We start from the raw sequence: 12,083 nt of genomic DNA, 5'->3' as shown, positions 1-12,083 counted from the left end.
ACCCCGAAGCTGTCGTGGTGCGCATTAAGTCCAGTCCCCTGGGGTCCTTCAGAAATAGCCCTCTATACGTGCTGGGATTTTTATTTAATGTATTCACTCATATTTTTCTTGCTTGCAGCTTAGTTCATTTTAGATGCCTGATATATGGGCCAGTAAGAATTTGCAAGACTGCTAACTAGTATAGGCGTTCAACACCAAAACTTTTGAAAAGCCTCAAAACTTTTTCATAAAAACAAAATTCCAGTTTGTGTTGAATATTGTGTCAATGCCAAAGAGTCAGTGTCACCAAGGGCAACTCCCCGGAGACATTGTGTGTGACAGTTTGAGTTCACGGTAACAGGCAGTCGGCTGCAGCGTGGGCTCCGCATTTATACGCCAAGTGAGGTCTCCCTGCAGTATGTTTGGGGTGATGGCCCTTCACATCAACACGCTGAACACTCTCCACTGGGGGTGCTTCTGTGCTGGCTGCGACTGGGAGGTGGCTGTGCAGCCAGAGTGTTTTGTGCACCACACGCCCCACCCCCTGACTCACCGACCTGTCCTCTCTCCTTCGCAGTGAACCACATGAAGGTCACCCCCATGGACGCGGCCACGGCCTCACTCCTCAACGTCTTCAACGGGAACGAGTGTGGGGCCGAGGGCTCCTGGCAGGTGGGCGTCCAGCAGGACGTGACACACACCAACGGCTGCGTGGCGCTGGGGATCAAACTACCTCACACTGAATACGAGATCTTCAAAATGGAGCAGGATGCCCGTGGCCGCTATCTGCTCTTCAACGGCCAGAGGCCCAGTGACGGGTCCAGTCCAGACAGGCCCGAGAAGAGAGCCACCTCCTACCAGATGCCCCTAGTCCAGTGCGCGTCGTCCGCGCCCAGAGCCGAGGACTTCTCCGAGGACCACCGGGGTCACCAGTACGGGAGCTGGGCTCCAGGGCGGAGCGCTTGTCCCCTGCTCCTTGCTGTGCTCGCCGGCCTTTTGACTCTACTGCACTGGAACGTCCTCAGATAGAAGTTTTTAAAAAGCTATATTTTTCCAAACCAGGATTCCTTACAATTGACAGATATTCTTTACAAAAAAGAAAGGGCTCTACTTCTTGTGATGCACTTGAACGCCCCGGAAATGTGGCTCCTTTTCTGCTGCCCGGCCCCCTCCCTCCCAGCCTGAGTCCTGAGCAGTGCTGTTTGAAGTTTCTGCTTTGAACTCTGGCCAGTGGGATCCCAGGCCCGGGCGCCTGCTCAACAGTAATTGCACTTTAAGACCGCAGAGAGTGTCGAGCTAGTGTGTTTGGTAGAGGGGGCAGGGTGACGGCTAAGCCCTCTTCTGTTCTTCCTCGGAATCATTATTCTGTTTCTGAGTTTCATGTCGACGAATATCAGACTCCTGCTTTTCCTGCCACTGATCCGCGGATGCTTCTTGTCCTCCCCTGAAGCTGTGTAATGACCTGGAATCCAGTGCAGAGTTGGTTTGGGACTGTCATCAAGACCCCTGTTACTAAGAAGAGACTTGAGTGTAGATATGTATATAGGGAAAGACATCCTGACAGCCTTAATGCAAAAGAAGGAGGGAATCACAACTTTCAAATGTTGAGTAGAAAAGTATCTGTAATTAAAGTTTCAACATAATTTAAACTACTGTTGTTTTAACTTGTGGGGAAAGGAGACCTGGTGAAATGCTGGTTTCTGGGTGGTTGCCGAATGCACACTGCCTGATGACTGTTCAGCTGACAAGCGTGGTCGAGCAGATACCAAAAGCAGTACACATAGGACCAGCGATGCACGGGATGGTGACAGTGCGTTAAATGCTACCTGAATGGTTAAAAAGTGCCTGTTCATTCCACAGTTTCCTCTTCATGGGACCCTTGTCCTGGCTCATGCTGTGTCTGGTTAGGGGTGAGCGATAGAGCCTCGCTTGGCCACCTCGGCTACCTTCAAAGATGACTATTCAGAGACCATGCTTTGCTGTTCAGGGACCTGGCTGTTCAAAGAGAGTGTAGTGGGGGCATCCTCACCGGGGCTGCACTAGACCCTCAATGTGTGTGAGACCCACGCTTTGGGAAAAGCCCCCTTATCACCGGATGTGCTGGGTTTGCTCAGTTTCTGTCCTGCTGTTGCCTTTGCTCTGTGGCTCACAGGGTCTCAGGGTCACCTTCTGGAGAGTCTCTGAGCTTCTTCCTCACAGACGTTGGGAGGGGGCATGAGTCATGGCTGCCCATTCCTTTGGATCATTACAGATGGTGCTATCTGAACACCAAGTGCTATGGCCAATAGAGCCCGACGGAGGGAAATAGCAGGTCACCGAAAGCCTGGATGGAATCAGAGTGAGCACGGAAACCACAATCGAGGTCAAGAGTCATACTTGTATTTAAAAATTAACTTTATGAAATGCTGTAGCATTCAGTGTGGTGACAAATTGTAAGGATAGCAGGGAGTACCAAAGTGCTTTATCTTTAGAATATATTTTAAGTTGTGCATACTGAGGGGTTTATCGAATGAAATACTAACTTAATGTCTGCCAAGTTTAATAAACAAAGATGTCAAAGATACTCCCACAGAATTCATTTTACCTGTGGATCTATTTAGTTAGCACTAATGCTATCTTTAAAGGATATAATAAAATTATGTGAAAAACTGTGTTCACTGCTAAAGAATACGTCAGCGATTTGCCATAAAAGTGACTAGATTTATAGCCATGTAATTCACAGGCACTCACCTAGGCTTAGATATTCATACTTTTAAAAAGTACACCACACGCACACACACATACATGCACACATGTATCCAAATACATAGGTATTAACATGAATATAATGTATGTGTATGTATATATGTCTTAGGACAACATGACATTCATGGGGTCGCATCACTTTCTGACACATAAATCATTACAGAGAATGGCCAGTGTAATTTACTCACAAATAATCATCACAATTAGATGTATGCCTGTCACTTGCTGTATCACTCACGTATATCACATCTTGTTTTGGTTATGTCGTATTAACGCAAATAAGGGTCCGTAAGTTAGTGGCAGGTAGCTCCCCTTGTAAATACTGGGTTTGGTGAAAGAAGTAAGTAAATAAAGGATGGCTCTTCTCGACTTCCCGGCCTGGAACTAGACTTCCTCTCTTCCTGGGTAGTAGGCTGATGATGGTCAGGGTCAGAAAGTTATTTCTTCCGGGGATGTACTGTATGGTGACTAACATAATATAATAAAAAAACATTAAAAAAAAAGTTTCTTCGGCAAATCCTGTCAACTCCAGGGGGACCTGGACTTAGAAAGGAGCTTCCTGGAGCCCCCAGTCACCCAGTATGGAACAAAGGTAATTTGTGCAGACATGACAAATCTGGTCATCTGCGTAGATGCCTAGCGTCTGTGACTTCCAGGTGGTGGTGTCCCTCCTGCCATCCTGAACAGTCCGTCGTGGCATCCTGGTGCTGTGGCAGCCCACTCGGGTAACTCTCAGCAGCACCCAGCACCCAGGATCCCTGCGCGAGAGGCTAGGAGTCAGGGCATCCTCGACAGGGCTTCACACACACTTGTAAAAATGACTGGACCGTAAGACCTGTGGTTCCTGGTTGAAGGGAAAGCTTTCAAAAGAATAGAAGAGATTCTCCATCCCACCAACTCTTTAAATAGGTCTTGAAAACACAGATGATGTCCAAAGCAGTCCACACACACATTGCAATGTTTCATTTTAAAAAGGTAAACACCACCCCCCCCATACGTATGACTTATCAGGCGATGGCAATGGAGTGCGACAACCAACAGATAGCATCTAACTGGGCATTTCTGGACACGTCCTCAAAGGAAAATGCAGACCATCCTGAGGTGGCATTAGGGGAGCAGGGATGGGTGGAAATACACGGAGAGTGGGCCCACTCTGAACAGAGAATTTCTCTACCTGACACAGATTTTTCTGGCCTTTTCAAGACATTTAAGCTTTTGTGAGTCCAAACATCTTTCATAAGGATACATCTGCATTAAGAAGAAATAAAGGTAGCTTGGATAAATGTTTCTCACTGATTTCTGGATTCTTGAGAAAAATGTGTAAGCATTCTTTTCTTACAAGTAAGAGAATCATGTGTCCTAAAAGACTAATTGAATCCTTTAAATCCCTTTGATGATCCGAGGTTTTGGCCTGCAGGGTGAACAATCTCTGCATGTCCGTGGGGCTTTTATTTTATCACAACCCCATTTCCCTGGGATTTTAGTAGGTAGAAGTAACACTATCCTGAGGAAAAAAAACACTGGGGAGGTTATGCCCTCCCACTTCTGCATTGACTGAGACCTGATGACGTGGACACTTGACACAATCACATTGCTCCAGGGGAGACCTAACTGATGCCAAGTGGTAGGGCACAAAGTGTGCCCACTGGGCACACCCACATCTCCTCTACTCAAGTGCACGGCACACTGGACAGCAGGTTGCAGGATCTGACCCATGGCCTCCCGTGGTTTCCATGGATTCATTTGGGTCTCTTGGTTTCTGACATCCACTGTACAACCGCCTGTGCAACCCCTATGCCCTCTGGAACACCTGGAACACCACCCGAGCAATTCCATGCCCCCTTCACCTAATCAGCCTTGTAGAGCTATTCTGTTAGAATCTGGAAGCCAGAGGGTTTGTGAGCACAGAGCTCACCATGTTGCGGCCCCAGGCATCCAAGCTTCATCAACCACCAGCTGCATCTTCACCCTCCAGAGCTGGAGGGGCACCTGGCAGCTTTGTCCGCTGCTCAGGAACTGCTCCAGCCTCTTTATTCCTCATGAAGTCTCTCCATCTCGAGTGATATGAAAGGCTGAGAAAGATCCTCAGCAGGTTGGGAATTGTACATCCTGAAGCCTCAGCATTTGAGGCTCAGGCTTTTTCTGCAGCAGATGAGGCAGCATTTGAGAGGACCTGACCTTCAGAAAATCAAGGTTATAATAGCCAAGTGAGGGACACTGTGTGTTAAGAAAGCTCATTTGCAGAATGTCTTCCCGTTTCCCTAAATAACGCAGTCCATGTTCCCACACGCTGAGCCCAGGGTAATATGTCTGCCCTGGAATCAGTTTGAAACATTGAGATAGCTCATTGAAAATGGGAAGATCTGTTGCATGTTGCAGTTTTATCCTCCAGCTTATTTGGGAAGAGGAGCTATATTATATCTGATTCCCGGCATCACTTACATGAAAAAGAAGACTTAATCAGCCTTGTAGTATTCTCAACGCATAGCATCTAAGTAGAGCTTTAAAAGAAAAAAAAGTCTCTGAAACGAGCGTCATCTCAAAGCAGAAGAGAGTATATCATTGTGTTAGAAGCAAGCAGCTTGGCAGGGAAAGCTCGCGTAGGCAAGAAGAGAGCTCTCTTCCACTATTGCTGCCTTCCTATCCCTGGAAATAAAAGGCACCTTAGTAACACATAAGGCCGCTTTGCCTTAAAAGCCCTTTGCATAAATTAAGATTTTGAAATGAATTCTCTTCCCAATATCAAATGGAGAGCATGCCAATATGAGTACTATGGTCCGTTAAAAAGAAATAGCACTCATTGCAGAGTTCTCTGCCACTTACATAGAAGAAGAGCAATCAGCATCCAGTTCCAGGGGACATTCGTATCCATCGTCAATGCTTTTCCGCCCTTTGTCCTTGTGAAGATCTTTCTGATTTTTAATTATATGTATATTTCGCCAGTGTACAAATCAATTCTTCTTTCCCACTACACATTCCAGATTATATCTCACCAGTTGTTAAAGTGTGTTTTAAAGTAAGGCTAGCGAATAGAGCATTGAATTCCTTGGAAACTTCGACCGACTCTAGAGAAGACCAAAAAAGCATCACTAATTTCAGGTTCTAGATGATAAAGGTGATGCTCCCTGAAGTCAGGGATTAGGGAATCAAAGAGTTTTTCTGGAGCTGTTCTTTCCATGCCCTGGAATGTCAGCCCAACTTTCTCAAGCACAGCGGCTGTTTCTGGAATGCACACTGTCCACGGCCTCATAACTGGTTCTTCGCATACTTACCTTGTTTCATCTTCACTACAACCTAGTACTTTACTGTTCTGAATTCTTGCGGGGAAATCCGGGTATGGTTTGCAGTGTGCTTGTCCTAACTCCCCACAAACAAGCCAGTTTTTCTTTAGGGACTTTATCACCCACCCTTCCAGAACATGAGGAGACACAGCAAAGCTGGTGAAGCATACTTTAGTCCCTGAGTTCAGGGGAGAGAGAATAGAAGCTAGGGCAGCAGCAGTCTCTGCTTTAAATTTTGCAAGCAGAACTCCCAATCATTACTCCCTGATCAGGCCTGGGGAAGCCAAAGGATCCTCCTACGTCCCAGAAGTCTTCGGGAACCATCCGGACAGAAGAACGTGTGCCCTCTTTGCAACAAGCAGGCATTTTCAACTTCCAAACATCCTCAGGCTTCCGTGACCCTCACTTCCTCAGCCAGCCCAAGATGATTCCATCCAGATCTTTCCTGGTCCAAGATCTCCAGACCAGTGAGTGAAGGGCTTCTGCACACATGAGCACACACTTGATACATCAAGCTCAATGGACAGATACCTGAGCAGCTTGGGTCAAGCTGGAGAGAGACTTAAAGCACTCAGTGAAACTCCTGAGAAGCAGCATGTTGTGCAACATGAGAGATCTCCGGGTGGAAGTACGCATATGAGTGTCTGTGCTCTCTGGGGCCAAAGTGTGTTTTAGTGAATTGTCAGAACAGGCTGGCGCTTATCTTGTCCCTGGTTTAGCACAACATCTGGTCAAGCTACGTCTGCCTGTGCATGTAAATAAGCACCGTCCAGACAATCACTCACGTGAACTCTCCATATTTTCTTTCAGGCTTTGTACCCAAGTCAAGTATTGAGCCACTGCACCCATCTGTGCTGTGGTTGTATCCGCCAGGCCCTAACCCGTTCATTTCAGATGGGAAGGCTTGTCCACATCTTGAGGATGAAGTACTCAAAAGCCATGCTCAGCAAAATAGGCCCAGAGGAGAATGCAGGAGAGGCACACCATGGTAAGCTGGGCAGGATATTGTCTGCTGGGCTCTCCAGGTCCAGACCCGGGCTCCACCCTTCCCCAACTGGGACCCCACATGGACTGCAGCCATGCACTCCCTTGCCTCCACCATCCGACTAAATTCGGCCAACACGGGCGTAGGCAGACAGTCCCAGCCAAGGCAGGAGGAGAGGAGTGGGGGAGTTAGCCCCCTGGCTCTATACCTGCTAGGTTGCTGTAGGTCAGCTGCTGGAGCCACCGCTCCTATCAGACAGTCCTCTCCAGACAGCTGCCCTCTCTGCTCTCTCTGGAAGCCCTTCCTCCCATACCCTTCATGGCTCCCCACCAGGCCTACCCCTGGAGTACTGCACTAGCCCTTGATGTTTGTCCTTAATATTTGGTACATTCCTTCATAAAGAATAGTCATTTCCCCTTTTTGGTGACCAGCTCTGTTTTTCTATCTTTGTGGCTCACCTGATCTTATTAGAGGGAACACAGAAATAGGAGTTTGAATCATTTTTTTCAGAGGACACCTTAGCACTTCTAGAACATCTGGGCAGATTTGGTGGCAGCCATTCTGAGGAGCTGCTTCCTTTCCTAAGCAATAAAGTCCTTCCTCACCTGACCCAACCTTGTGGCGCTTGCCCCCACACCTGGAGGCCCCTCACATACTGCAGGTGACATTTCCAGGGAGGCAGGTTAGCTGCTGGACAGGACGAATGGACAAACGAGAAGAGGAGGGACGTGGACGAGAAGCTGAATGGCTCGGGTTCCAAGAGAGCATGCTGAGTGAAAAATACTTTCCGTATTACACAAACTTCAATCTCCATTTAGGGAGGGGAATAACCGATCATTTAATTCAGATCAGATTTCATGGTTTTACCCCAAGCTCTTTTCTATTTGTCTGTATTCTCTGTTAATCTTCCCATGGATGACTTATGTAGTCACCATGACGTCGAGTTAATTGATACTTCTATTTTCAATATGAAAAGTTCAATGCCAAGACAAGCTATGTGTTAAAATATATATCTATTAATTTTTTATTGTAGTAAGAACATTTAAAATGTCTAGCCCTTTAATAAAATTGGAAATGTATAGGACAGTATTGTGAACTAGAGGCACGATGTCATACAGCAGATCTCTAGAACTTATGTATCTCGCATAACTGGAACTTTATGCCTATTGAAGAGGAATACTGATAAGCACTATTCTGCTCTCTGATTCTATGAATTTGGCCATGACGTATGCCTCATATAAATGGAATCCTACAGCATTTGTCCTTCCAAGTGGCTAATTGCACTTAGCATAATCCACTTCTAGCTCATTCGTATTGTCACATTTTGCAGGATTTCCATCCTTCTTAATCCCGAGTAATATTTCATAGTATGCATACACTACATTTTGTTTATCCTTTGTCTGTTGATGGGCATTTAGGTTGTTTCTACTTCTTGGTTATTATAAATAATGCTGCAGTGAACATGGTACAGGTAGCTTTTGAAGGTAATCATTTTGTTTGCTTTGAATAAATACCCAGAAGTGGAATTGTTGGAGCAGATGGTAATTCTATCTTTAATTATCTGAGAAACCACAATATTATTTTCCACAGTAGCTGCATGCATCATTTTACATTCTCGTTATCAGTATACAAGGGTTCCAATTTCTCCACATCTTCTCTAATACTTGGTTTTGGTTTGTTGTTGGAGGTGGTGGTTTTATAACGGCCATCTAAGCAGGTATAAGGTGAAATTTCATTGTGGCCTTTATTTGCATTTCCCTGACAATTTTAGTATAGCTATTGGCCATTTGTATATCTCTTTGGAGAAATGCCTATTTAAGTCTTTTGCCCATTTTTTAAATTCAAACTTCAAGTTTTTAGAGCAGTTTAAAGTTCACAGCAGAATTGAGGGGTAGGTACAGAGAATTCCCATATACATGCTGGTATATACCCATACACATGCACAGCCCCCGCCCCATTATCCACAGCCGGGTACATTTGTTAGGACTGATGTACCTACATTGACATGTCATAATCACCCAAAGTCCAGAGTTTACCTTACAGTTCACTCTTGGTGGTGTACATTCTATGGGTTTGGCCAAATGCATGGTAACATGTATCCGTCATTATGGTGTCATACAGAGTATTTTCATTGCCAAAAATCCTCTGTGTTCAGCCTATTCATTCCCCCCCACCGCCCCGCCATTTCATCCCACAAACCCCTGGCAACTGCTGATCATTTTACTGTCTCCATAGTTTTACATTTTCCAGAATGCCTTGTAGTTGGAATCCTACAGTATGTAGAGTTTTCAGATTGGCTTCTTTCACATAGTGATAGGCATTTAAAGTTCCTCCATGTTTTTCTCATGGCTTGATCAATCATTTCTTTCTAGGACTGAATAATATTTCATTTTCTGGATGTACTACCTTGTGTTTATCAATTCACACACTGCAAGACATCTCGGTTGCTTCCAAGTTTGGGCAATTATGAATGAAATTGTTATGAACATCCACATGCAGGTTTTTGTGTAGACATGAGTTTTCAACTCCTTTGGCTATGTACCAAGGAGTGTTCTTGCTGGAGCATATGGTAAGAGTATATTTAGTTTTGAAAGAAACTACCAAACTGTCTTGCAAGTGGCTGCACCATTTTGCATTCCCACCAGCAATGAATGAGTGTCCCTGCTGCTTCACATCCTCACCAGCACTTAGCGTTGTCTGTTCTAATAGGTGTGTGGTGGTATCTCATTTTAATCTGTATTTCCCTGATGATATATGCTAGGGAGCATCTTTTCATATGTTTATTTTCCTTCCCAATCCATATATCTTCTTTGGTGAGGTATCTGTTAAGGTCTTTAGCCAATTTTTTAAATTGGGTTGTTTGTTTTCTTATTGTTGGATTTTAAATGTTCTTTGTATATTTTGGCTAACAGTTCTTTATCAGTTGTTTATTTTGTAAATATCTTCCCCTAGTCCACAGCTTGTCTTCTCATTCTCTTGACGTTGTATTTCACAAAGGAGAAGTTTTTAATTTTAATGAAGTCCAGCTTATCAATTATTTTTTTCATGGATCATGGCTTTGATGTTGTATCTAAAAAGTCATTGCCGTACCCAAGGTCATCTAGGTCTTTTCCTGTGTTATCTTTTAGGAGTTTTATATTTTACATTTAGGTCTACAATCCGAGTTAATTTTTGTAATGGGTGAAAGGTCTGTGTCTAAATTTGTTTTTTTGCATATAGATGTCTACTTGTTCCAACATCATTTGTTGATCCATTGCATTGCCTTTGTTCTTTTGTCAAAGATCAGTTGAGTACAATAATGTGAGTCTATTTCTGGACTCTCTGTTCTGTTCCATTGATCTATTTATCTCTTCTTTTGCCAATACTATACTGTTTAAATTACTGTAGCTTTAAAGTAAATCTTGAAGTTCAGTAGTGTCAGTCCTCCAACTTTGTTCCTCTTCAGTATTGTGTTGGTTATTCTGGGTCTTTTGCCTCTCTATATAAATTGCAGACCCCGTTTGTCAATATCCACAAAAGAACTTGCTGAGATTTTGGTTGGGAATTCATTGAAACTAAGATCAGGTTGGGAAGAACTGACATCTTGAAAATATTGAGTCTTCTTATCCATGAATATGAAATGTTTCTTAATTTATTTAGTTACCTTATTTCTTTCATCAGAGGTTTATAGTTTTCCTCATACAGATATTGTACATATTTTGTTTGATTTACCGCTAAGTATTAGTTTTTTAGGGTGCTAATGTAAATAGTACTGTGTTTTTAATTTTATTTATTTTTTTACATATTTTTTTATTTTATTTTATTATTATACTATGTTAGTCACCATACAGTACATCCCCGGATTCCGATGCAAAGNGATGTAAAGTTTGATGCTTCATTAGTTGCGTATAACACCCAGTGCACCATGCAATACGTGCCCTCCTTACTACCCATCACCAGTCTATCCCATCCCCCACCCCCCTCCCCTCTGAAGTCTTCAGTTTGCTTCTCATAGTCCATAGTCTCTCATGTTTCATTCCCCCTTCTGATTACCCCCCTTTTCTTTATCCCTTTCTTCCCCTACCGATCATCCTAGTTCTTATGTTCCATAGATGAGAGAAATCATATGATAATTGTCTTTCTCTGCTTGACTTATTTCACTTAGCATTATCTCCTCCAGTGCCGTCCATGTTGCAGCAAATGTTGAGAATTCGTTCTTTCTGATAGCTGAGTAATATTCCATTGTATATATGGACCACAGCTTCTTAATCCAGTCATCTGTTGAAGGGCATCTCGGCTCCTTCCATGATTTGGCTATTGTGGACAATGCAGCTATGAACATTGGGGTGCATATGGCCCTTCTCTTTACTACGTCTGTATCTTTGGGGTAAACACCCAGTAGTGCAATGGCTGGGTCATAGGGTAGTTCAATTTTTAACTTTTTAAGGGACCTCCACACTGTTTTCCAGAGTGGCTGTACCAACTTGCATTCCCACCAACAATGTAGGAGGGATCCCCTTTCTCCACATCCTCTCCAACAATTGTTGTTTCTTGCCTTGTCTATCTTTGCCATTCTAACTGGCGTAAGGTGGTATCTCAGTGTGGTTTTGATTTGAATTTCCCTGATGGCTAATGATTTTGAACATTTTTTCATGTGTCTGTTAGCCATTTGTATGTCTTCATTGGAAAAGTGTCTGTTCATATCTTCTGCCCATTTTATGATTTGTTTATTTGTTTCTCGTGTATTGAGTTTGAGAAGTTCTTTGTAGATCTTGGATACCAGTCCTTTATCTGTGGTGTCCTTTGCAAATATATTCTCCCATTCCGTGGGCTGTCTCTTAGTTTTTTTGACTGTTTCCTTGGCTGTGCAGAAGCTCTTTATCCTGATAAAGTCCCATAAGTTCATTTTATCTTTTATTTCTCTTGCCTTTGGCGATGTGTCGTGAAAAAGGTTGCTCTGGCCGATGTCATAGAAGTTGTTGCCTATGTTCTCCTCTAGAATTTTGATGGATTCCTGTCTCACATTGAGGTCTTTCATCCATTTGGAGTTTATTTTTGTGTATGGTGTGAGAGAGTGGTCAAGTTTCATTCTTTTGCATGTAGCTGTCCAATTT

The 12,083-nt window shown here is 43.9% G+C and overlaps 1 protein-coding gene across 1 annotated transcript in view; it reads left to right on the top strand.

Moving 5' to 3' along the window:
• The window catches only part of APCDD1 (APC down-regulated 1), a 34,187-nt gene extending 30,270 nt beyond the window's left edge, over window positions 1-3,917 (top strand). The window contains exon 5 of the mRNA XM_002921728.4: window positions 557-3,917. Within this exon, the coding sequence (XP_002921774.2) occupies window positions 557-1,008 (452 nt within the window). The 3' untranslated portion in view covers window positions 1,009-3,917. The remainder of the gene's footprint in view (window positions 1-556) is intronic.
• The last annotated feature ends 8,166 nt before the right edge of the window (window positions 3,918-12,083 follow it).

Source organism: Ailuropoda melanoleuca, chromosome 14 (genome assembly GCF_002007445.2).
Source record: "Ailuropoda melanoleuca isolate Jingjing chromosome 14, ASM200744v2, whole genome shotgun sequence".
Taxonomy (NCBI): Eukaryota; Metazoa; Chordata; class Mammalia; order Carnivora; family Ursidae; genus Ailuropoda; species Ailuropoda melanoleuca.
The sequence above is the reverse complement of the archived record's forward strand: the minus strand, read 5'-3'. Positions and strand labels throughout refer to the sequence as shown.